This window comes from Xiphias gladius, chromosome 18 (assembly GCF_016859285.1).
Source record: "Xiphias gladius isolate SHS-SW01 ecotype Sanya breed wild chromosome 18, ASM1685928v1, whole genome shotgun sequence".
NCBI lineage: Eukaryota > Metazoa > Chordata > Actinopteri > Istiophoriformes > Xiphiidae > Xiphias > Xiphias gladius.
Genome location: NC_053417.1, coordinates 28,996,281 through 29,018,932, shown reverse-complemented (window position 1 = coordinate 29,018,932; position 22,652 = coordinate 28,996,281). Strand labels below are relative to the sequence as shown.

The following is a 22,652-nucleotide window of genomic DNA, read 5'->3' as shown; positions in this document are numbered from 1 at the left end:
TAAACTCAAATGTGTCGGTATTTTGGTTCCACGTTACACATTAGTCCAAATTCACCGAGGTGAAATGCACTGTTGCGAGTTGCATTTTGCCGTACTGTACCAAAATACCAGGGATCTGACAAAGGGTGTGAAGTAAGGGGCACGGCCAAGTGCTCCGCCCGCTGGTGGCATCGTGCCGGACGGAAGCAGTCAGAGAACAGGAGGTGACGAGCCGGTCTGGGCAGACACGGAGATGAAGCTGCTGCTTGTGACCCGGAGAAAAGCCAAGACAAGAGTTCACATGAACAGAAGCTTAACACTGCCAGTTAGAAATGGACCTTGTCACAACCGACCTTCTCCCTGGGGGCTTAAATAGAGCTCATCTATCAATGGAAACACTGATCAGATAACTAGAAGGTTGCGGTCTCTCATCTATACACCATGAGACAAGAGAGATGCGTCGGTCGTCCCGTTTCCACCGAGGTATCTGTCCCTTTACCGTCTCTTCACCCTAAATCGGTGAGCAGATCTGCAGCTCTTGGATTGAAAGGATTTTGGCATCAATGTGGGGACACTCCTTGATATGTGAGGTACTGGTTTCACTGCACTAACCAGAAACAGACTGTGTCTCAATTCAGTCTCCAGGAAATTTACCGTATCATATACCATACATAATACATAATGATGTACGTGACATTAAATCATACTATATCCTAATACATATTGGTATCAGATATATTCATTTCTTACAACACGGGAGTCCAGCAGCCGTCACCACATCCAGTAAACTGATGTTATATTACAATGTGAAGTTTCTAGCTGCTGCTGTCTGACTCAGAGACACGTTTTCTTCCTCCACTAATGCAGGTGTGATTACTGCAGATTAAACAATCCCACGACCACTAATAAGTGCTGTCTCCTCGTGGAGCCGGCGCGATCCCGGCGCGATCCCGGCGCGATCCCGGCGCGATCCCGGCGCGATCCCGCTGACAGAGGGCGGACGTGTAACGTGGCTTCTCTGTGTTCAGATTGTTCGTGACGACCGCAGCATGGAGCAGATCGTGTTTCCCGTCCATCCCGTCTGCGAGTTTCTGACCGAGGAGTCCAAGTTCAGAGTCTTCAACACCACCGAGCAGGACGAGCAGGGGTCAAAGGTCACGCACTTCTTCGAACAAACCTCCTTCCTGCACGGAGAGATGGAGTGGCAGAAGAAGCTGAGGAGTGAGAACGAAGACACACACACACACACACACACACACACACGTGATTGTGTTTTCATCACTTCAGAGGACATTACATTGACTTGCTTTCACTTCATGGAGACTTACATCTGTACATTTTTTAACTGACACCTTACACCTGCGCCTTTGTCTCTGAGCTCTTTCGAAATACTTCAACGTCACGTTTTAGCTCCCTCTGAGGGTTTCAACCACATCTCAGGGCTTTCATCAGCAGATGGAGTGGCTCGGGTGTCGTCATGTGACCTGGGGGGGGGACCTGCCATGTCACATGATGGCAAGTGACCCATCTCCATGACAACCAAGGAAATATCAGATGGTTAAAAGAGATTAGTGAGTGAACCTTAGGTTAAAGTAACTTTATCAAACCGCCGCTTACGAGGTAACAAATGAGTTTTCACACTGGACGTGAAGCCTGATGCAGTGGTGCTGAGGATTTAAATTAAATGTCCTCTGGAATATTTGAACTAAAACAATTCTTTCTATGTTTTATCAAAAACAAGCACTTTGCTTTTATCGCAGAACTGTATTTTGTGAATGTGGACGACAGAAACATCAGTGGCTCTTTGCCCCAGAGCAACAACTGCGTTGACACGTGAGGATATGGAAGTGACGATGTGATTAACTGACAGAGGCAGAACGTCAGCTGATAAAACAGGATAAAGTCAGAACTGATCTTTCTCAAACACCTTTTGCCCTAATGCTGTGTGTGTGTGTGTGTGTGTGTGTGTGTTAGGTATGCCGGTGTTGTACTGGTTCTCCAGGAGAATGACTCTTTGGGGAACCATCTCCTTTAACCTCGCCGTCTTCATCAACCTCATCATCGCCTTCTTCTACCCCTATGACTCAGGACAAGGTACTACTGCAAATCCTACTACTACTACTGCAGTAGCAGTCCCGGTATCACTTGTACTGACAGAACTTCTACTTTGTGTGTTGGCATGGCACATTTTTCCATTTAAATTAGATTTATGTTCTGATTTTAGCAGATTTCTAAGGAAAATGAAACGGTTTTCTTCCTTGTCGTTTTCATGAGGGCTGACTGAGAAGAATCTGAGAAGAAAACAATTTGGGAGAATCCATTTTAATATTAAACATTTTTGATTTCCATTAGAAATGAGCTCAAATCAGGACACAATTTCAATTCAAATGCAAAGCTCCAGTTTAGGATGCACAGTCTGACAAAGTCCGTGTTCTGCCGGTATATTTATTTATTTATTGACGACAGGTCGCTCTGCTCGATCTTCACTGGGTAAACTACATACAGCTGATTTTCATTTTTATTGAAGCTGCATTTTCTATCGTGACAGTAAATTGGATTTTAAAAATGTTGTTGTCTGTCTATCCTCCTCTCCCTGCAGGAGCGATAGACGACTCTCTCTTGCTGATGCTGTTCTGGATCCTGACCGGCCTCTCGGTGCTGGGCTTGTTCTCTAAGCGTTACGGCCTGCAGCCTCTGACCGTGGCACTGATACTCAGATCCATCTACCACCTCGGCATCGGCAACACTCTCATACTGCTCGGTTCCCTCAATGTAAGAGACACATTTCCATTCTTCACTCGGCTATTTCTGTCACTTTTCACGGGAGCAACCGAAGGCGACGCCGTGAGTGTCTTCAATGAGTGAATGTCTGAAATTGCGCGTCGCCACCTCGTCGTTTAAACGACGTCGCGTCTCCCCCGTCTCTATGACGACCCCGCCTTCTAATGTGGCCACTGGAACAGCTAAACACACTTTGGATTTCTGACATGGTTGGACAACGTGACGTCCAAACCCATTCTTCGCTGGCATTTCCCGGCCCTTAATCACCATGATGCTGAAACTTGAAACGAGCCAAAAATATAAGATGGTCAAGAATATTTAAAAACTCTTTGGGTAACTCAACCTCTGAATGTTTTTTAATTGATTTTCGATTGAATTTCTACCGACCACTGAGCTTGTTGGCACAGAGATGACAAGATTTCAGACTGGTTGTTATTTTCCGTCGAATGTTCCAGTGTTGATTGATTCTATCTGTGTCTTCGTTATCCCAGGATGAACTCTGAGAGGTTCTAACATATTTATGCTATTTGCATTTATCTGATGTGACTGAATCTTAAAAAGGGCTGCTGGGGGTCTTACGTCGCCTAAACGTCCACGTGATCTCAATGTGAAGTCGCAGCCGTCCTCTCGTTTCTCCCGGTAACCTGCCGTGTTTTTCTGCTCACCTCCAGCTGATCAATAAGGTGGTGTTTGTTGTGAGTTTTGTGGGGAACAACGGGACGTTTATAATGGGATACAAGGCCATGGTGATGGATGTGGAGTTCCTCTATCACCTGGCGTACGTCCTGACCTCCACACTGGGACTCTTCGTCCACGAGCTCTTCTACAGCATCCTGGTGAGCGATCGTCACGTCCGTCCCCTTTTTTTCTTTCTTTTTCTACGAGACGGACAAGGTAACGGTCCGCGTCTTCTGTGTGTGTGCAGCTGTTTGACCTGATCTACCGGGAGGAGACTCTGTTTAACGTGATAAAGAGTGTGACCCGTAACGGTCGCTCCATCCTGCTGACGGCGCTGCTCGCTCTCATCCTCGTCTACCTCTTCTCCATCGTCGGCTTCCTCTGTCTGAAGGAGGACTTCATCATGGAGGTCGACCTGCTGCCGCAGATCGCTGCAGGTAACCTCACACCTTTCAAAGTAAACACTGGACGACCCTCGGCTCCTGAGGCCAAAACTAACTTGTTAGCTCAAGAATTATTTTAGTAGTGAGGGAGACTGCTACAAAAATGACCCCTGAAGGAAAAATCTCCTGTTTTTACCGGATGAATCGTAGTTTTTGTAGTTCCAACGTGGTTCCTCTAGGGTTTGCCAATCAGCTACTCTTTTAAAGCTGGCCGATGATCTGGGAATATTCCCATAGCTTTGCAGTGAAGTTGCTGAGTAGAGTGTTGTCATAAGGACCGGAGCCAAATATGAAAATAAAACCCAGCTGGGTTCATTTTGTCAGTTCACAGTGCAGTCTTTGTTGCCCCGTGTGGGAAACTTTGCTTTCAGGTTTCAGTTGCATCAAAACAGACTCAAATATCAGTAAAACAAAAGTAAAAACAATAAATGAGAACAGGTTTTTTTAAAAAAAAAAAAAGTCTTAGCTGCTAAACACAATAGGTGCAAATCGGCTGCTTGGAGGGCGACTGAAGTGGTTTTGCTGCACACGTTTGAATCTGTTGCTCGGCCCCAGGAATCGAACTCCTGCACCGAAGCCAGCACCTCCAGCTCTGTATTTAATGTGTGGTGGGTTTCAGTGGCAGTTCGGTTTGGCTTTTGTCAGAATCTTCTATTCATTTATTAACTCTGCCGTTAATTAAATGTCTGAGGGTGTGGATTGCAGCTCACCAAAACTCCCAGTCTAGAGTCCAGAGAGAAGATTAACGCAGAGTGAGAGATCTGTAAAACAGGGTCATCAGGTTTTGTCACATTTGATACCTAAAGACTGATGGACTGAAATATAAATATTATTCGTAGCTTTTAGGTTTAGGGAAGCTTCGTGCTTTAAAACTGAATATGGTTCTTTGCTCAGTTCACACCACAGATCGACAGATCTTTAGTTTCTGGTGTTATCATGGGAATCCCAGGAACTGAAACCAGACTTACTGACCAGAAAAGGCTGAGAAACACTGAACCTCTACTCACGAGTGTTTGTACTGGTCAGCTCCCAGTCTGTGCGTGAGCGTCTGTCATGACTGTGTGTGTGTTTTGTTTTTCAGCTCCTCCTCAGCAGAGCGAGGCCTCTCAGGATTTCCTCAAGTCCTGCTCTGCAGACAGCGTCAGCTGCACGGCGGAGACCGACGTTCTCGCTGAGGACGAAGGTAGGAGCCGTTATTTACAGTGAATGTAGTGACGCTTCGTAGACACATCATATCATTCCCACGGGAGTGACGGTGCACGCGTGTGTGTTTCAGAGGAGCCCAACTCGGAGCGCGCATGCGACACTCTGCTGATGTGTATTGTTACCGTGCTGAACCACGGACTGAGGAACGGAGGAGGAGTCGGAGATGTTCTCCGCAAACCTTCAAAGAACGTAAGGAACACAGTTTACCTGAATACACGTACGTGTCACACGTCACATCTGTGCGTCTAGACGGGTAAATATCCTGCCGCAGGGCTGCAAAGTAACTACATACTAATGTTCAAGTACTGTACATGTACAGTTTTGATGTATTTGCGATTTGCTTGGCTGTGACCGTTTTCTGCCGTTAAACCTCCACTCCACCACGTTTAGCCGACAGTTAACGCTACCTTGTGTTTACGGTACCACTTTCTAATAAGTTGTCACTAATAACTTTATTGATGGTTAATAAATCCCCTACCGAAGCTTTATAGATCAAATCTGACCCATTAACAACAGGTTTCAGGTTGTGAAATATCTCTGGCTGCTGAGTCATTAGTGCTGCTTGACAATGAGAACAACTTTCTCGTTTTCTAATAAACCAGCAGCAGAAGTTAGTGAGGCATCTGCCGTTATACATTTCAATGAATTGATGCTAAAAGTTTAAGAATTTAATTTCAAATGTTAATAATTAATTAGATTTTGTTTCAGATGCTCTGCAGCTCGTTTTCTGAAGGTCAGAGGTCAAAGTGCATGATCAACCAAAGAAAGTAAAAAAACCAAGTGTCGAGTTGTCCTAATTAATGGTTTATAACTGATCTGTAAACGCTTGAACTCTTTAGTAACTAACTTGGTACCGGGCGTCGTCTTAGAAGGTTCATACACAACATCTGATCAGATTATAAAACAGGACCCAACATTATATAGTGTGGTCAAAATTAGCTTCAACATTGAGATACTGCTTACAAAAAGGAATGTATCACTAAAGACAATAATCCAATAATATGATCTACATACAAAGATATGAAGGGGCCAGTCTCCAGAATGAGTAGTTTTACTTCTGATACTTGAAGCATATTTTGCTGTTAACACCCTCAGTACGAACCTTTCCCTTTAATTTTGAAAGCGGGGCTTTTTCTTCATATTGCGACTTCCAGCAGCGTCCAGCCGAGTCTCTGAAAGTGTGTGTGTTTGTGTGCGTACCTGGGCATAGGAGCCGCTGTTTCCCGCCCGGGTGGTGTACGACCTGTTGTTCTACTTCGTCGTCATCATCATCGTTCTCAACCTGATCTTCGGCGTCATCATCGACACCTTTGCCGACCTGAGGAGCGAGAAACAGAAGAAGGAGGAGATCCTGAAGACCACGTGTTTCATCTGCGGTGGGTAGAAGTAGATAACTGTCGGTGAGCGAGCAGCGGGGACCGACGCTGTGGTTGTTAAGGAGACTGTGAATGTTGTTCCTGGCTGCCAAGAGCCCCTCAGTCTTACAACTGAAACAAATGTTTACCCAAACACCGAGGAGCTTCCAGAGCTCAGGTCTTTTTTGATAGCAGGCGAGGGCGTTCTCCATTTTTTGCGTCTCCTGACGTCTGACCATCTCCCGGGTTTATTATCCTGCCGCGTAGAGGTCCAGTTGTCGTGGTGACGACCGGTTCTGTGTGTTGCAGGTCTGGAGAGGGACAAGTTTGACAATAAGACGGTGTCATTTGAAGAGCACATCAAGCTGGAGCACAACATCTGGAACTACCTGTACTTCATCGTCCTGGTGCGCGAGAAAAACCAGACGGACTACACGGGACCTGAGAGCTACGTCGCACACATGATCAAGGTACGACACACACACACACACACACGTTGCCCTTGGTCAGGACATTACACAGACTTACATTCATTTCCTGGAGCCTTAACCACCGAAACCACCCAAAAATCAGCTTTTTCCCTGTTGGGGACACGGTTTTGTTCCCCAACTGGTCTTGAGTCTGAAATTTGTCCCCAAAAGTAGCCTATGACAGAGACACACACACATACACACACTTGTACTTCTGTCTTTGTGAGGACACTCGTTGACATAATGCATTCCCTAGCCCCTAGTCCCTGACCTAAACCTGGTTCTAACCTGAACCCTAAAACCAGGTTTGATCCCTCAAACAGCCCTTTGAAGGTGTGAGGACCGGACTCAATGTCCTCACAGCGATGGTGTCAAACCAAAAGTTGTCCACACAATCAGCCAAAGACATGTGCACTGCTAACTTAAATACTGTACATGCCAATAATACTGAGGTGATCTCTTCTGTTTCAGAACAACAACCTGGACTGGTTTCCGCGGATGCAGGCGATGTCCCTGGTGGTAACCGACGGCTGACGGGAGCAGAACGAGATGAGGATGTTACAGGACAAACTGGTGGCAACAATGAAGGTGGTGACCACTCTGACGATTCAGCTGACTGAGCTGAAAGAGCAGGTACTCACACACACACACACACACACGTTGCCCTTGGTCAGGACATTACACAGACTTACATTCATTTCCTGGAGCCTTAACCACTGAAACCACCCAAAAATCAGCTTTTTCCCTGTTGGGGACACGGTTTGTTCCCCAACTGGTCTTGAGTCTGAAATTTGTCCCCAAAAGTAGCCTATGACAGAGACACACACATACACACACTTGTACTTCTGTCTTTGTGAGGACACTCGTTGACATAATGCATTCCCTAGCCCCTAGTCCCTGACCTAAACCTGGTTCTAACCTGAACCCTGAAACCAGGTTTGATCCTCAAACAGCCCTTTGAAGGTGTGAGGACCGACTCAATGTCCTCACAGTGATGGTGTCAAACCAAAAGTTGTCCACACAATCAGCCAAAGACATGTGCACTGCTAACTTAAATACTGTACATGCCAATAATACTGAGGTGATCTCTTCTGTTTCAGAACAACAACCTGGACTGGTTTCATGGGATGCAGGCGATGTCCCTGGTGGTAACCGACGGCGACGGGAGCAGAACGAGATGAGGATGTTACAGGACAAACTGGTGGCAACAATGAAGGTGGTGACCACTCTGACGATTCAGCTGACTGAGCTGAAAGAGCAGGTACTACACACACACACACACACACACACACACACACACACACGTTGCCCTTGGTCAGGACATTACACAGACTTACATTCATTTCCTGGAGCCTTAACCACTGAAACCACCCAAAAATCAGCTTTTTCCCTGTTGGGGACACGGTTTTGTTCCACAACTGGTCTTGAGTCTGAAATTTGTCCCCAAAAGTAGCCTATGACAGAGACACACACACATACACACACTTGTACTTCTGTCTTTGTGAGGACACTCGTTGACATAATGCATTCCCTAGCCCCTAGTCCCTGACCTAAACCTGGTTCTAACCTGAACCCTGAAACCAGGTTTGATCCCTCAAACAGCCCTTTGAAGGTGTGAGGACCGGACTCAATGTCCTCACAGTGATGGTGTCAAACCAAAAGTTGTCCACACAATCAGCCAAAGACATGTGCACTGCTAACTTAAATACTGTACATGCCAATAATACTGAGGTGATCTCTTCTGTTTCAGAACAACAACCTGGACTGGTTTCCGCGGATGCAGGCGATGTCCCTGGTGGTAACCGACGGCGACGGGGAGCAGAACGAGATGAGGATGTTACAGGACAAACTGGTGGCAACAATGAAGGTGGTGACCACTCTGACGATTCAGCTGACTGAGCTGAAAGAGCAGGTACTCACACACACACACACACACACAGAACAACACCAGTTTAAACAGAGGACTTGTTGTTTCTCCTTCATCCCTCAGACACTGACCCTGGAACATTTAAGCCTGTCCGCCACGTTTGTTGTTAACGGCAGCATCGCGGATTCATCAGTCTTTTTCCTTTCTCTTCTGTTTTTGTCTTTGCCGATGCCTGTAGCGTCAGAGAGAAGCAACAGAGACTGAACAGAGACAGTAAATGAAGGATCAATCTGGGATTCGTTGCTGTGGGCGTTTAACCAATCCGGGTATTTTACCGAGTTGGAACCGGCCGTCTGACCCCATCCCTTTAGGAAACGAATAGTAATTGTCTACTGAGGCACTCTGCTGCTGGTGATGTTTGTCGTTAAAGTCGGTTCAGTCGGCAGCTGAAACTGAGAAGCCGTGTTTTCTCCCTCGTAAAGAGCAGGAGCCGAGATCAAATTTTCCATAATGGACAGGTCAGACTCTGAGCTCAGCGAAGGCGGGAATCGACTCTCAGAACCCGACCCTGGTTCTCACTAATAGAAGAAGCTCTTTCGTTTCGGTTGCTGCTCCGGTTCTGTTGTCAGGGGCTCATTCTCACTGTGATCTGTGTGTTTCCAGAGAGTGAGCTAACTGTACCTCCTGTGTGTCTGCAGATGACAGAGCAGAGGAAGAGGAGGCAGAGGATGGGATTCGTCGACGTTCAGTCGGGAGCCAGCGCCACAATACCCCCCAGCGCCGCGGGAGGGAACCACCAGATCTACAAAACATAAAGACAGACTGATTATCAGACATGGACGGACTGTTCACTACAAGATCCACATCTGTACGCCATACAGCTGGACTGATGGAGTGTTCTAGAGGAGAAAATCCTTCACGCAGTTACGATAAAGAAAAACACTAGAGTACAGCTACAAAAGGTGCAACCGATGTTTCTCACTGAAGCCACGCCAGAGTTTTTTTCTTTGCTTTTACTGTTTTTATGTCCGGCCAATACAGAGCGAGTGAGACCTGCAGTCACCGCGGGACACAGAGTGACCACCATTACTGTATAAAAATAGAAGACGTCGTTAGCATCTCAGCTGAGTTTGGTTCCTTTAGATATGTTGCTGTGAAGCATGAGAGACCCACACATGCACAAACCAACCAACAATGTTTCTCATCTAAGGCCAGAAATGTGTTGAAAATTTACAATGATTTAACAGTGTAGATAAAACCAAACTCACTTTTTGAGGTCCTCCGACGTGGTTGTTGTTGTTGGTTGATTTTGTGTTGAGCTAACAGCTTGGCATGAGTTTGTACCTCATTTTCTGCATGTCACAGATAAAATGTGAACCTATTATTAATACTTTTTGTGCCATTTCTGTGGACCTCCAAGATGGAGCTAGATCTGAAATAGCAGATTTGAGCCTCGATAGATTTCAGATATCGTGTTTTATGTAGATCAACATGGAAGTGATTGATATTCAAGAGTCCAACCAATGGAAATTCTGCCTGGGTTTATTTTTTAATAATTTTTTTTATTACGTGTATAGAAAATCAACAAATGCTTTTCATTTTCATAAATTTTGTTCAGGGAAATAATGACCAAACATCGGCGCCATTGTTGACCCAAATACTCCAAACTACAGTTGAAATATTAAGTGCTGTATTTATGGCTCGGAACAAACTGTGCAAGTTTTTGGGGGGTTTGTGAAAAACATACTTTCCACACACAGAGAAAACCATGCGGCTAAGAAACTTTGGAAATCCGGAGAGAATCGAAGGATCGCGAGCTTCCTGGTTGGTTCCTCTTCCTGGTGTCATAGAAAAACATGCTAAAATGTGTTCCTGTACGTTTGTACGCTCAGAACGTAACCAGGCATCAACTCACTTTAGTAGTTTTAAGAAAATGTTAGTAGCCATGCAGCATTTCTTCTCTGGTGACAGAATGAACTACTTCAGTAATATCCTCCGTTTGTATGTAAAGTGAGTTGGACCCAGTTGTGTTTTTTATTGTAAATCTGGGGACAATGTAGTTTTTAACTGATCCATATTATTATTATTATGGTTTAATAGTGATATATTTATGGAAAGAAAACCCTGGTTGTTTTTTAACACTGTAACTAGCTCAGTGCAGACACTGGATTATATGTGAGCTGCTTTTGGCAAAACTTCAAGTTTGTGAACAGAAAATAACATTTACTTTTATTCCATGAGAAACAGACGGAGTGGGAAGGAGGGGGCGGCGTAATGAAGACTAGAAATCTTCAAATAAATAAATAAAATATTAGCTTTGAAGAACAAAGTGCATGTTTTCTCATTTCTTAATGGATTCTAGAAATTCTGCAGCGTTTTACATTTGGGTTTTACTGAAATTTATTGAAGGCATACACTTCCATTAAAAGTTAAAAATGTTGGGTTAAGTGGTCGTGACTACGCTTACGGTTTGTAGTTTTACTCAGATCTTCAAAAAGTCATGTGCACCTGGTGTTTTTTAAATAAGTTACCAAGTATTTTCTTTTAATCGGATAGTTTTTTACAGATATATTGTGGGGATTGTGAAAAAAATTGCAAGCCCTTGCTGATAATGCTGGGATTATTTAAATTTTTGTTATTTACAATCCAAAGATTTCAAATTCCTGGAAAATCTTGTGCACAAAATAGACAATAACATCTGACCATAGCTAAAGGAAGGCTCAAAGTGTCCAAAATGTGATGTGTGTATGATGATTCCTTTCATTATAAAATGACATTTTCTTAACAAAAGTATATATTTTCGCCCGATAGGTGCAGAACAAGAAATGACCACATCGCCACTCATCAATGTCCATGAGGAACAAAAAAAACGAGGAAAAAATGGTTTCCCTGTTTCATAAAACATTAGGAGTCCATGACTTGGATTTTCTGTGTTACGCACAAACACAGCACCCACAGTACGTCACGTGACGTCCTGCTACCGTAGGCCACAGCTTAGTAGGACATGCCGTTGTCCTACTGAGGTCGGTCATGACTTGTGGTAGCACAGTAGGTGGAGTCAAGTAAGATATTTGACTGTAAGCATATTATAGCATAGTGTGGTAAGTCATGGGTTAGTGGGCCAGAGGACTGGGTATCACATCATGACTGGGTATACATCATGTCGTGCTACGTGGGTCATTGCATAGTTTGTCATGATAAAGTTGGTCATCGTCGTAGTCACAGGAGGGCAGGTCGTTGAATGGCTTGTCATAGTTTGTCACAGTGCAGTGGGACAGAGTTAAATAATGTCTCGGTGAGGAACTCCTGCATCTTTCCTCTCTTGACATCAAGGACGACAATCAAAATTTGGATCAGTCTTTGTTTCATCCTTGACACTTTGTTTTTGATCTAACGCCGCACGACGTCAAAGAAACGTCACTTAAACGGTCTTTTGTTTTTACCGTCATTTTTATTTACTGAGACGAATTTCCAACTTCCACCATCAGCCTGCTGTTCACCTGAAACAGTATCAGCCATGTGTTTGCTTTAAGTCAATGCTGGTTTGTTGCAAGTACAAAAATACAATGTGTGTGTTTCTGTACTTGTGTGTCTGAGTGCATGATGGTCTATAAATAGAGTTGACTCATCCTGCTGTCTGTCAGTGTGTGTGTGTGTGTGTGTGTGTGTGTGTGTGTGTATAGGTTATGTATATAAGTATGCATGTGTGACCCATGAATGTGACTTATTGTCCTGTACCTTTTTTCCATAAGAGCAGGTGATCTCATGATCTGTGGTGCATTAAAATACACATAGGCCATAGGGTCTGTGTGCATTTTAGTGTGTGTGTGTGTGTGTGTGTGTGTGTGTGTGTGTGTTTGCAGAGCTTCCAGTAGGATTTTGGAGCTTTGCTGTGGAGCCACAGTGGAATGCAGCCCCTAGTTACTGCCTGACCAACCCAGTCATCAAGTCCTCTGTGTGTGTGTGTGTGTGTGTGTGTGTGTGTGTGTGTGTGTGTGTGTGTGTGTGTGTGTGTGTGTGTGTGTGTGTGTGTGTGTGTGTGTGTGTGTGTGTGAGAGAGAGAGAGATGGAGACCCAGATAGCCCATTTTAACAGTCAAGGTCATTTCTCGAAGGTCTCAGGTATTTTTACAGTCTGGCTCATCTTATCTTCTGATTGGATCGATACCCTCCAGCTGTTCGCCGTCGCAGGCTGCGGCAGCTGCTCGCTCATTAAGCCTCCGTCAGTCACAAACACAAAGGTGCTTTTGTCGAGAGTGAACCAGTGGAGAATCTAAAATATGTTGAGATGAGACTGAATTACAATCACACCAGCACTGGAATGACATTTAGTTCTTACATGACCAACATTACAAACACACAGAGCCGCAACTAACGATTATTTTCATTATCAATTAATCTGTCGATTTGTTTTTTGATTAATAATTTGAATTAAATATTGAAAAATGCCCATCACAGTTTTCTTTGAATCCAAGGTGACAAGCTCGAAAGTCTTGTCTGGAAAAACATCAATCATCACTGGAGAAGCTGAAATCATCAGAGGGTTTTTCAGATTTTGCTTGAAAAAATGACTTAAACAATCAATGATTAAGATAGTTGCTGAATTAATGTTTTGCCAAATGAGTAACTGATTAATCGACTAATCATTGCAGCTGTACAAACAACCAGCGGTTACTCCAGTTACTGTTTCTGTGGCCGCCTCCCATTCATGCTCTATGAATACTGGTGAATCCAACAGGATAACGGGAAGGGAACTGTGATGTGAAAGGGGTGAAACATCCTGTAAGAAAAATCCCACTGAGGCCAACTTTTCATTTAGAGTTACACTGAATTCTCTTTTTGACAACTGGGGGTCAGAAAAACTGCACCAGATGTAGTCACACACACACGTCCTGACACATCATCCCGTTAAAAAGTTGTTTCCAACCTAAACATCTGGCAGGCACAGATCACAATCCCACTGGAGCAGTGTCTGCGTCCAATATTCACTGTCCTTTTAGCCCTGGTTTGGTCTCCACCGACTCCTGAGAAAAACATCTCACTATTTAGCTGCTAAATCCTCCACTTTCTTCACCAGCTGGTCTCTGACCAGAGCTTGTTTGATGAAAAGAGCTGCCTGGAGAACTGGAAATGGAAAAACTGAGACCGAACAAGACAGGAAATGTGCTGTAAAAACAGAACCAGAAGCTAAAAGGGGCTTAAAAACTCAGCAGAGCTGCCGAGTTGGTGATAATTCTGTAGGCTCAGCACTACGAAGCACACCTGTCCCGTTACATAAAGTCATCTGTTTACATCTTGTGTGCAACAAATACTGATTAGTGGAGCTTTAATGTAAATTGCAAGCTACTGATTTACTCTTGCAGAGATTAAACGAGTAGTCGATTAATTAAAATCGATCGGCAACTATTTTGGAAATCACTTAATCGTGTTAGTCATTTTTCAGAAATAAAAGTGAAAACCTCTGCACATGCTCAGGTTCCGGCTCCTCGAGACGTCAGGATTTGCTGCTTATCTACGTCTTGTTTAATAGTAAACTGAATACCTTTGAGTTTTAAACTTCTGATCAGACAAAATAAAGACATTCGAAGATGCGACCGTGGATTCTGTGAAGATGTGATGGGCTTTTTTTTAACCATTTTTTTTGGACATTTCATACGCAAAACGATGAATCGATCAATTGAAAAAAATAATCTGTAGATCGATCGATAATGATGGCCCAAAATGATCTGCTCCACTAAACTCCAACAACTGCTGTATAGAAACAAGCAGCTGCTGCTGACTGTCCACAGCCGGCCACATGTTAAAACTCTGGAGTCAATAAGCCTCCTAGAATATTGGCAGCATTAATTTCTTCTTCAAATAAACTTCCAGGTGGAAGAATTGCATTCAACAACCACAGGCATATCCACAGTTTCACCATTTTCATGCATGGCTGCATTTTCAACTTTCAAATTAGCAAAGTTTAACTATTTGTACCACTGACACAGGACAAGCTCAGACAGTACATGTAGGAAATTATGTGAAGGAAAATGTAGGATCATTTTATTTTTACATCACATATGTGATTTGGGAATGTGAATTATGGGTAGCTGAGTATCTATGTCAGAGGGATCCATATCATACATGAAGGGGAGGATCAATAAAGATTACAATTGACTGCGTGTGTGTGTGTGTTTCTAGCTTTAGTGTCATTCTGAGTGACAGCGGGGGGATTGAGGCGACTCGCTCTGGGTTCCCGTGGCATCCCTCTGTTGTCCAACTAAAATAAGTCTAGAGCATCGCCCATTGTTCTGTCAAACACTGGGACGTGGGCGTGTGCATGTGTGTGTCTACCTGCATGGATATCTTTGTAAGGACCAGTTTTAGAGTTTTAGAGTTGTAGACCTTGGGAGTCAGGACACTTTTGGAAAGTGAGGACATTTGGTTTCGTCTTCACTTTCGGAAACACTTTCAAAGGGCTTTTGTGACTTGGTTTAGGCTTCGGGTTAGAATTGGGTTTTGTTATTATATTGGTATTAAAACTGCACAAGTGGTGTGTGTGTGTGTTTGTGTGTGTGTGTGTGTGTGTGTGTGTGTGTGTGTGCGTGTGTGTGTGTGTGTGTGTGTGTGAAATGCATTTATAACTTGTATATTATGCATCATCAAATCTCTCTCCTATGAATTACATGAATGTATGTAATGCTGCGTCAGTTGATGGGTGTCTAGACTGAAAACTGCACCGCGTGGGTAGGGGGCATGTTGCTTTACATCCCAGCAGTACAATGGAACTCAATCCAGAAAGGCCATTAAGATGAAAAGATCCGTGAAGACCTCTCAGAGACCAAACATTGCACAGCAGTCCATAATAGTACCGGACAAGATTGAACAAATCTGCAACAATCAGACGGACCCGTTAGTACGTTTCCAGGGGGAGAACTCTTCCTGTTGACAGCTCTCAGTCTTCCTTTTGGCTGCTGAGCTAAAATCACCTAACAGCACAGACTGGCAGAACAACACGCTGCTCAGGTCCTGAATGTCTGGAGATCCCGATTGAGGCGATTAAGATAGGGCTGCAGCTAACCATCATTTTAACTGCCGATTAATGTTACGGTTCCTTTTTCGATTCATGACTTTGTTCTATAAAATGCCAGCAAACAGTGAAAAATGCCTGTTTCCCACAGAGCGCTCTGACTTCTTCAGGTGTCTTGTTTTATTTGACCAAGAGTCCAAAATCCAAAGATATTCACTTTACTGTCTTGCATGACAAAGAAATACAGCAGATCTTCGTATTCGAGAAACTTCGAACAGCACGTTTTCCTTAAAACATGCACAAGACAATTATTTGATTATCAAAATAGTTGCGGTTTAATTTTCTGTTGTTATTTTTTCAAACTACACAGCAATCTTTGAAATTTTGATCAAAAACTCATTTATAAATTTTAAATAAGCGTTTGAGTGACAAAGTTCATCATTCTTTTTATTTCCCCGGCGGTGATCTTTAGACTTTATCTTCAACTGAGAAGCCGCCCACTTTCCAAAGTCTGTTTCAGTATGAAGGCTATGAATTAATCACTGATCATCTTTCTGACATTTAATAGTGATGAATGACATATCACCACGATGATGGATTACAGATGAGTGTGATAAATTTGTGGTATGGTTGCTATAAACAGCCACAGCCGTGCGTTACGGCCGTTCGTAATGAAAAGCTGTTCGGATGCCGCCGGAGAACCATATCACAAGAATACGATACAGTCAGTGAAACTGCGCTTTCACACCGACAGGTCTAAGGCGTGTTGGAGTGGGGTCAACCACCGGGGCGCTTCTACGTCCATTTATAGCGAACTGTGGGGGTGAGACTCGCGTGTCCAGTTCCACAGTCACTGAGATTTATAAAACAGAACCAGGCGTACGTGTGGCTTTGTAAATCTGATGATCTGATGCATTTGCATATTTCTGTCTACTTACACAGAGTTTTAGTCCTGAATCTATAAAGACTTTTATGCATCTGACCCCTGCTGTTTGGTATTGGGACTGTTTTTGCCAGGACCTCCACTCAGAAGTTTGTTCGGTAAAACTAGCTAAACATAATGAAGTCTAATTCAAAAGTCCTGCAAAGAATCCTCCCTTCATGAGAGTTATAACGTGTAGCTTTTGTTCAAATTGTTGAAGGTGTTGATTCAACTTCATTTTGGAGGCCGCAGCTCGTGTTGCACTGATGAACTGCGCTGCATTATACAGGTGCTTTGTTATTCAGCCTCCCCTCGTTGATATAAATGGAGGCAACACAGTAGTAGAAAAAAACACGTGTCAGTATCTCGCAGGACAATTCAACAGCAGGACAAGCTGAACACTGCAGCCTTGATGAAGGTAGGATTTCTTGCAGGACTGATGGATTAGACTGCATTTAGTTTCAGTTTTTTTGAGGTACTTAGTTCCGGAGACGGGCGGTGTCAACAAGAATGAGCAAAATAAATGGAAGTTTCATAGAAGACTGGTGGGTGCACGAGTCGGGGCCACGGTGTTACAGAACAGCAAGTGCGGAGTGCGGAGTGAGTCCGTTTATGTGTGAAGTGCAGGTCTAAAGGGTATTAGTGAGCATGAGTGAGTCAGTATTCAGGCTTCACACAAAGTTATCCTGGATTAGAGAGAATCAACTGTTGAGACAACTGGAGAGAGAGAGAGGGATGGAGGGACGGAGAGATGAGAAGACAAAATCAACGGACAACAAAAAGAGGTCGGCAGCGTAGGTATAAAAAAAAAGGTGTGAGAAGGGGTACAACTGAGAGAGAGGGAGAGAAAATGTAAATTAGCCAGCAGATCTCTTGTTCCTTTTCCAGGGAAAGTCGATGCTCTCTGGGAAATGACAGCTGATGTGTGGAGAGACGGAGGGATGGAGGGGAGGGAGACAGCTGGTGGGATGGGAGGCGGGACGAATGAAGGGATAGATGGACGTAGGGCTTACAGAGAAATGTGTTGCGGCATCGGCGGTAAGTCTGTGAGCAAACCTTTATTTATAAAACGCCTCCAAACACAAAGGGTCACAAAGGGCTCAGCCAACAAGAAAAGAAAGTGAGCAGCAGGAAGGAGCAGGACCTTGGAGCCGTGCTGGAAATAAACGTGCTCACTTTTACAGCTTACCCTGCAAATTCTGGCTCATCTTGTAAATCCGTAAATAAAAATCAACAAAGACAACTATATATAAAGCATTGTTTGCTTAGCACGGTGAACGAACGTTTTTCATCATGATTTTACAGGATCAACATCGTATGGGATTTCACCACATTGCATTATTGGACTGTTCCAACCAATCAGAGTGGGTCATACGACACAGACGTTAAACACAGTAGGGATTAACAATAGCATTTAGCTTAGCATAGCTTTTTGCGCGGCATAAATGTCATCCAAAGTATCCTATCGAGGGTTTTGTGATTTAAAGGCATCAAGCTCATATTTTTTCAATTCCGCAACCAAGATGACAGACGTCCTAAAAACAAGAATAACAGTCTATAACAATAACAGTCTAGCCAGTGTCCCCCAGAGGCTGCACTTCTCATCTCACCCCTAGATTGTGCATCACACCACCCTGGGTTTCATCCTCTAGGGAGCATGAATATCTATCTGAGTTTCTGCTCCAGTATTTCCACTCTGGAAAAAAAAAAGGCACTGTCCTCCAAACTCTTTCGACAGTACCTCTTTTTGCTGTAATGACAGCTTCATGTTCTCAGCTTCAACATGTGGAGAAACCCGAGGACTCACAGACCTGCTGGGCCTTGTTGTGATTGCTGAGCTGTGACGGGAGCCGCTTGGAGGACGGGTTACACTCAAGTAACAGTTTACTTACTGTCGCAAATAAACTTGGCACTACTCTGCTTCTGAGCACTGCCATGCCAACTAAATGGTCTGCAGGCTTTGACCGGACAGCCAACACCCCCCTGGCCTATGTAACCTCCACTAAGATAATGATTCACCAACACAAGGAGACATTTTAAGGACATGTAAGTTATTACAAGTGTGTTAAAACCCGTCCAGGATCCGCAGCCACAGCAGGGACAGTCTGCGGTAACACGAGCCCTTTGTAAGTCTCACTGCTGTGTTAGGATACAAGGATTTAGCAATCAGCAAAACCGGACACTGAAACAACATGCCTGGAGAAAAGACAGGTCTCACTCTTCTGAAACCTGAAACAGCAATGGTCGATCGGGGAGCCGGAGCCGGTTTGGATGAGAGGCTGCGGGTCAGAGGAGGAGGCGGCGCAGGACCAGTCGATCTGTCTGCGTCTAACTCGGAGCCACGGTAACCTTTCCCTGGGTGTTAAAGAGTAAAAATAGCATCATATCGACACTGAAAGACTCCTGTTGAATCCCACTGCTGGCCTATCATTTGACTTTAACGGCACACGGAGAAACGAAATATCACAATACACTGCTGTCCAAACCCTAAGGGTGCTCGCTGTGTGTGTGTCGGTCATACTATCCGTGAATGAAACACGGTGTGTCCATTGCCTGAAATGCTTTTGGCAAACCCATCAGCTAATCCTCATCCTCAAAGTCGTCTCTTTGGGAAAAGTAAAAAATACAGTTTGAAAGAAATAACATTAAAAGGATCAATCTAACTTTTCTTGTGTGCGTTCAAGTAACTTACACTAATATGTGTTATTATAGTTACACAGCTGAATGGCGTCATGTTTCATGTCATACTGTACCATAGTACTGGGGGTAACTACCTCTCCACTGTAACACAAGAACAAAGTTGCTCCTTTATTTCCACGTCTTGTACCTGGATCATCAGCTGGTGAGGGTCCTGGCTTTGGACCTGGGACCTGGTAGTTTTATACTCAGGCTTTTACTACATCAATCCACTGCACTGAATTAGCGTCACATCATGTATGTAGTCATAAGATGCATATTCAACACCTCTGTGAAGGCTTTTATTCTCATGTTAGGAAGACGGAAACATTAAAAGGTCAAGAGGGAAATTGACGTTAATATTAGTTGAAGCTAGAAAGTTGGCAAAACCTGTCAGAGACAGTTGTAATTTCAGTCAGCGAAGTCGACAGTCAGCGTCTTACAATGAAAAAGCAATGGATTGGAAATTGACTTTGGATTACAAGTTTAAAATCTGTAAAACTACTTGTTTGCTGTGCTAAAATGGAAACGCTGACAGAAGAAGCAACATTAACTAAGGGAGGTTCGGGCATATCGCAGAAATAATGGACAAAACTACAAAAATAAGATGCCATAAAGAATTATCCATTAAATGGAAGAGGGTGGAGAGAGAGAGAGAGAGAGAGAGAGAGAGAGAGAGAGAGGGAGATGGGGGTTTGATGACCAAAGATAGTACGGATACACCAGGGATGAGTCCGTGTCAGAGAAAGAGAGAAACAAAGACACATGGACAGAAACACAGAGAGAAAAAATGGAGAGACACTGTCAGTCAGTTTCCATACATGGCCCACAGATACAATAGGTGAGAGACAGACAGAGAGAGAGAGAGAGAGACACAGAGAGAGAGAGAGACACAGAGAGCACGAAAAGAGGGACGAGGAGTAGATGTGGGCTTAAGTTCTGCCTGCTTCATCATGGTATTCATCCTGACCACCGCAGGCCTTTTATGACCGTTTAACGAGACCAGTCTGACCAATCGGCCGCAGCGGAGGAGGTCACATGCTGTGAGGACCTTCGCAGAAAGGTTATAAAGTGAGGTGATGCTCTGTTAACTTACTTACTCTGTTCTTCTGAACAAACTCACATACTACGCTGCGACAAAGAAACTAAATCCACCAAGAGCTCCAGACCAGACCAGACTTGACCCGACAGAGTGAGTACACAACCCTGACGATGCCGTTTTTCTGGGAATTTTATATCCTGTCTAGGGTTCGCAAAAGTCTCCTCATCAATTTTACGTTTCGGCTGTAACTTTCAAACTCGAAAATCTCTACAGACAGTACCCATGAGTCTCAGCCGCCTTTACGATGGAGAAAAAACTCCATCCAGAGCTGTGAATTTAGAGTTTTAGTCAAATCAGAATGCAAGCAGGAATAAAAAACTGCACCACAGCTGCTGAACTGACTCCAGAGTTTTCCAAAATCCAAAGGTTTTACAAAGTTCAGCCTCTAACTTCACCGGGGCTCAAGACCCAAAGTGGCCCCAAGAGGCCCAGATTCAGAGCATTTGATTTGGTTTTTGGTAATATGCTTAAATTGATATTAGTATTTATGCATAGTTCTTATTTATGAAGAGTTTAGCAGTCAAAAACTCAGCTAATCTGCTACATCAGCACTGCGTGGGTGTAGTTTGATCAGATTTCACTGACAGTGGCAACATAGACAAACAATCCCACAGCTGAGGTCATCCGATTTTAATCTAAATGCTGCTTAGTCCTAATCAGTGCTCAGAAGTGTGTGATACCACCCTTTTTCCAACTGAGAGCCAATGAGAAAAGCTACAAAAACACAAACCCCAGGTCTAAAATAACCAAAACCTCACTTTGTGTTCCTGTAGGACATCGCTTATCGTAAGAATGCCTTTCAGATCTTAATTTTTTGTTTTTTATATTCTGCTCCAATGGTCAATTTTCCTAAATAATGTTGTGATTGATGAAATCACCACAGACTAATTGAAATGCTTATATACAGTAATGAAGCTGCCGTGTTGTCTGTGCTTCACGGGAACTCTGTGGCGCCACGGCCTTCGTAATGGATGGAGGGTAGGAGGCGGATGAATGGGTGGAGGTGTCTCACCTGAAAGCTGTGCAGGATTTTAGTTGATCTCCTTCTAATGTATTTGGTTTTTTTGGGTTGTTTTTTGCTGTGTGTTTGCTTTGAGTTTTTTCATTGAATTGGTATCTTGTGGCTTTTTTTTTTGTCCCGATTATAAAAAGGGAGAGTAAAGGGCTTTATCTTTTTTCCGAGACCAAATCAAGGTATGATCACACTTCGCAGAAGACCAACATCTGCTGTGTAACAAGACGATCAAAGGGTTATATTTACTGTTAGGATTCGTCCCAGCAGTTTCTTTGTGGGTTGGACAGTGTATTAACTCAGGCATGGAAAGAATACAATACGGGGAGAGGCAAATGGATCCTCTTGAGCTGGTGAGGCAGCTGTTAGCGCTGCCTGAAACCCTGAGTAATGAGCCGAGGTAGGCCAAATATATTGTCGAAAAGGGCTGCCATGCCAATTTGTTGACATCATAGTCTGGTTGAGGTCTGTCTTCGGGCTTTAATTAAACAGCTAAATAAAGATTTACAGCGCAGTAAAGGAGATGAATGATCGTCGGACATTGTGCCGTTTTGTGGTGATACTCTATATTTTTGTTATTGTAAACAAATCTGGTGAAGAGACCCAAACCAACACTGAATATCTCCTACTAACCAGTACTGTTTGTGTATCCAATCCCTGGTGTATCTTATTCCTCTGTGCCATAGATCTCTACTGTTGTCATTGTTATTTTGACTCAGTCCCACACACACACCGTCCTGCTGCCCCTGATACTCACTACGGCGCCAAATGTGGATTAGTCCGCCGCTGAAAATAGTCCCCAACAAATGCTCCGTTTCATCCTGTTTGTCTGCTAAAAACTACAGTGAGCAGTTGTTTTACCGAAAATCACTGAGCCTTTTTATAAATATGAAACTAAATATTTGTGAGGTGTTTTTAAAGATTCATGTCCTAAGTAGGAACCAATGGGCTCAGAGCTGAGAGCCACAGACAGAAAGTGTTGAGAGACGAACAAACAACATGGGATTTGATGACAGTAAGAAAAATATTTAACACTGAGTCCTGTTACTTAATATATCACCATTACACCCACACGAGGTATAAACATCTTCTAATTGATCACTGAACAACAAACCACTGTCAGAAATTCAGGATTTTTGATTTCAAACTGAGG

General features: G+C 43.8%; 1 protein-coding gene across 4 annotated transcripts in view; it reads left to right on the top strand.

Annotated features, from left to right (window-relative positions):
• itpr3 (inositol 1,4,5-trisphosphate receptor, type 3) overlaps window positions 1–11,086 on the top strand; it is an 88,440-nt gene extending 77,354 nt beyond the window's left edge. For 2 of the 4 annotated variants that reach the window (XM_040152308.1, XM_040152306.1), the window contains 10 exons: window positions 1,008–1,200; window positions 1,954–2,073; window positions 2,579–2,751; window positions 3,432–3,596; window positions 3,686–3,875; window positions 4,963–5,064; window positions 5,158–5,276; window positions 6,298–6,463; window positions 6,752–6,912; window positions 7,384–7,539. In XM_040152308.1, coding sequence (XP_040008242.1) covers window positions 1,008–1,200; window positions 1,954–2,073; window positions 2,579–2,751; window positions 3,432–3,596; window positions 3,686–3,875; window positions 4,963–5,064; window positions 5,158–5,276; window positions 6,298–6,463; window positions 6,752–6,912; window positions 7,384–7,446 — 1,452 coding nt within the window. In that variant the 3' untranslated portion in view covers window positions 7,447–7,539. Of the gene's footprint in view, window positions 1–1,007; window positions 1,201–1,953; window positions 2,074–2,578; window positions 2,752–3,431; window positions 3,597–3,685; window positions 3,876–4,962; window positions 5,065–5,157; window positions 5,277–6,297; window positions 6,464–6,751; window positions 6,913–7,383; window positions 7,540–8,662; window positions 8,825–9,477 lie in introns of those variants that run through there. The other 2 variants (XM_040152309.1, XM_040152307.1) reach the window with 2 other exon arrangements.
• The last annotated feature ends 11,566 nt before the right edge of the window (window positions 11,087–22,652 follow it).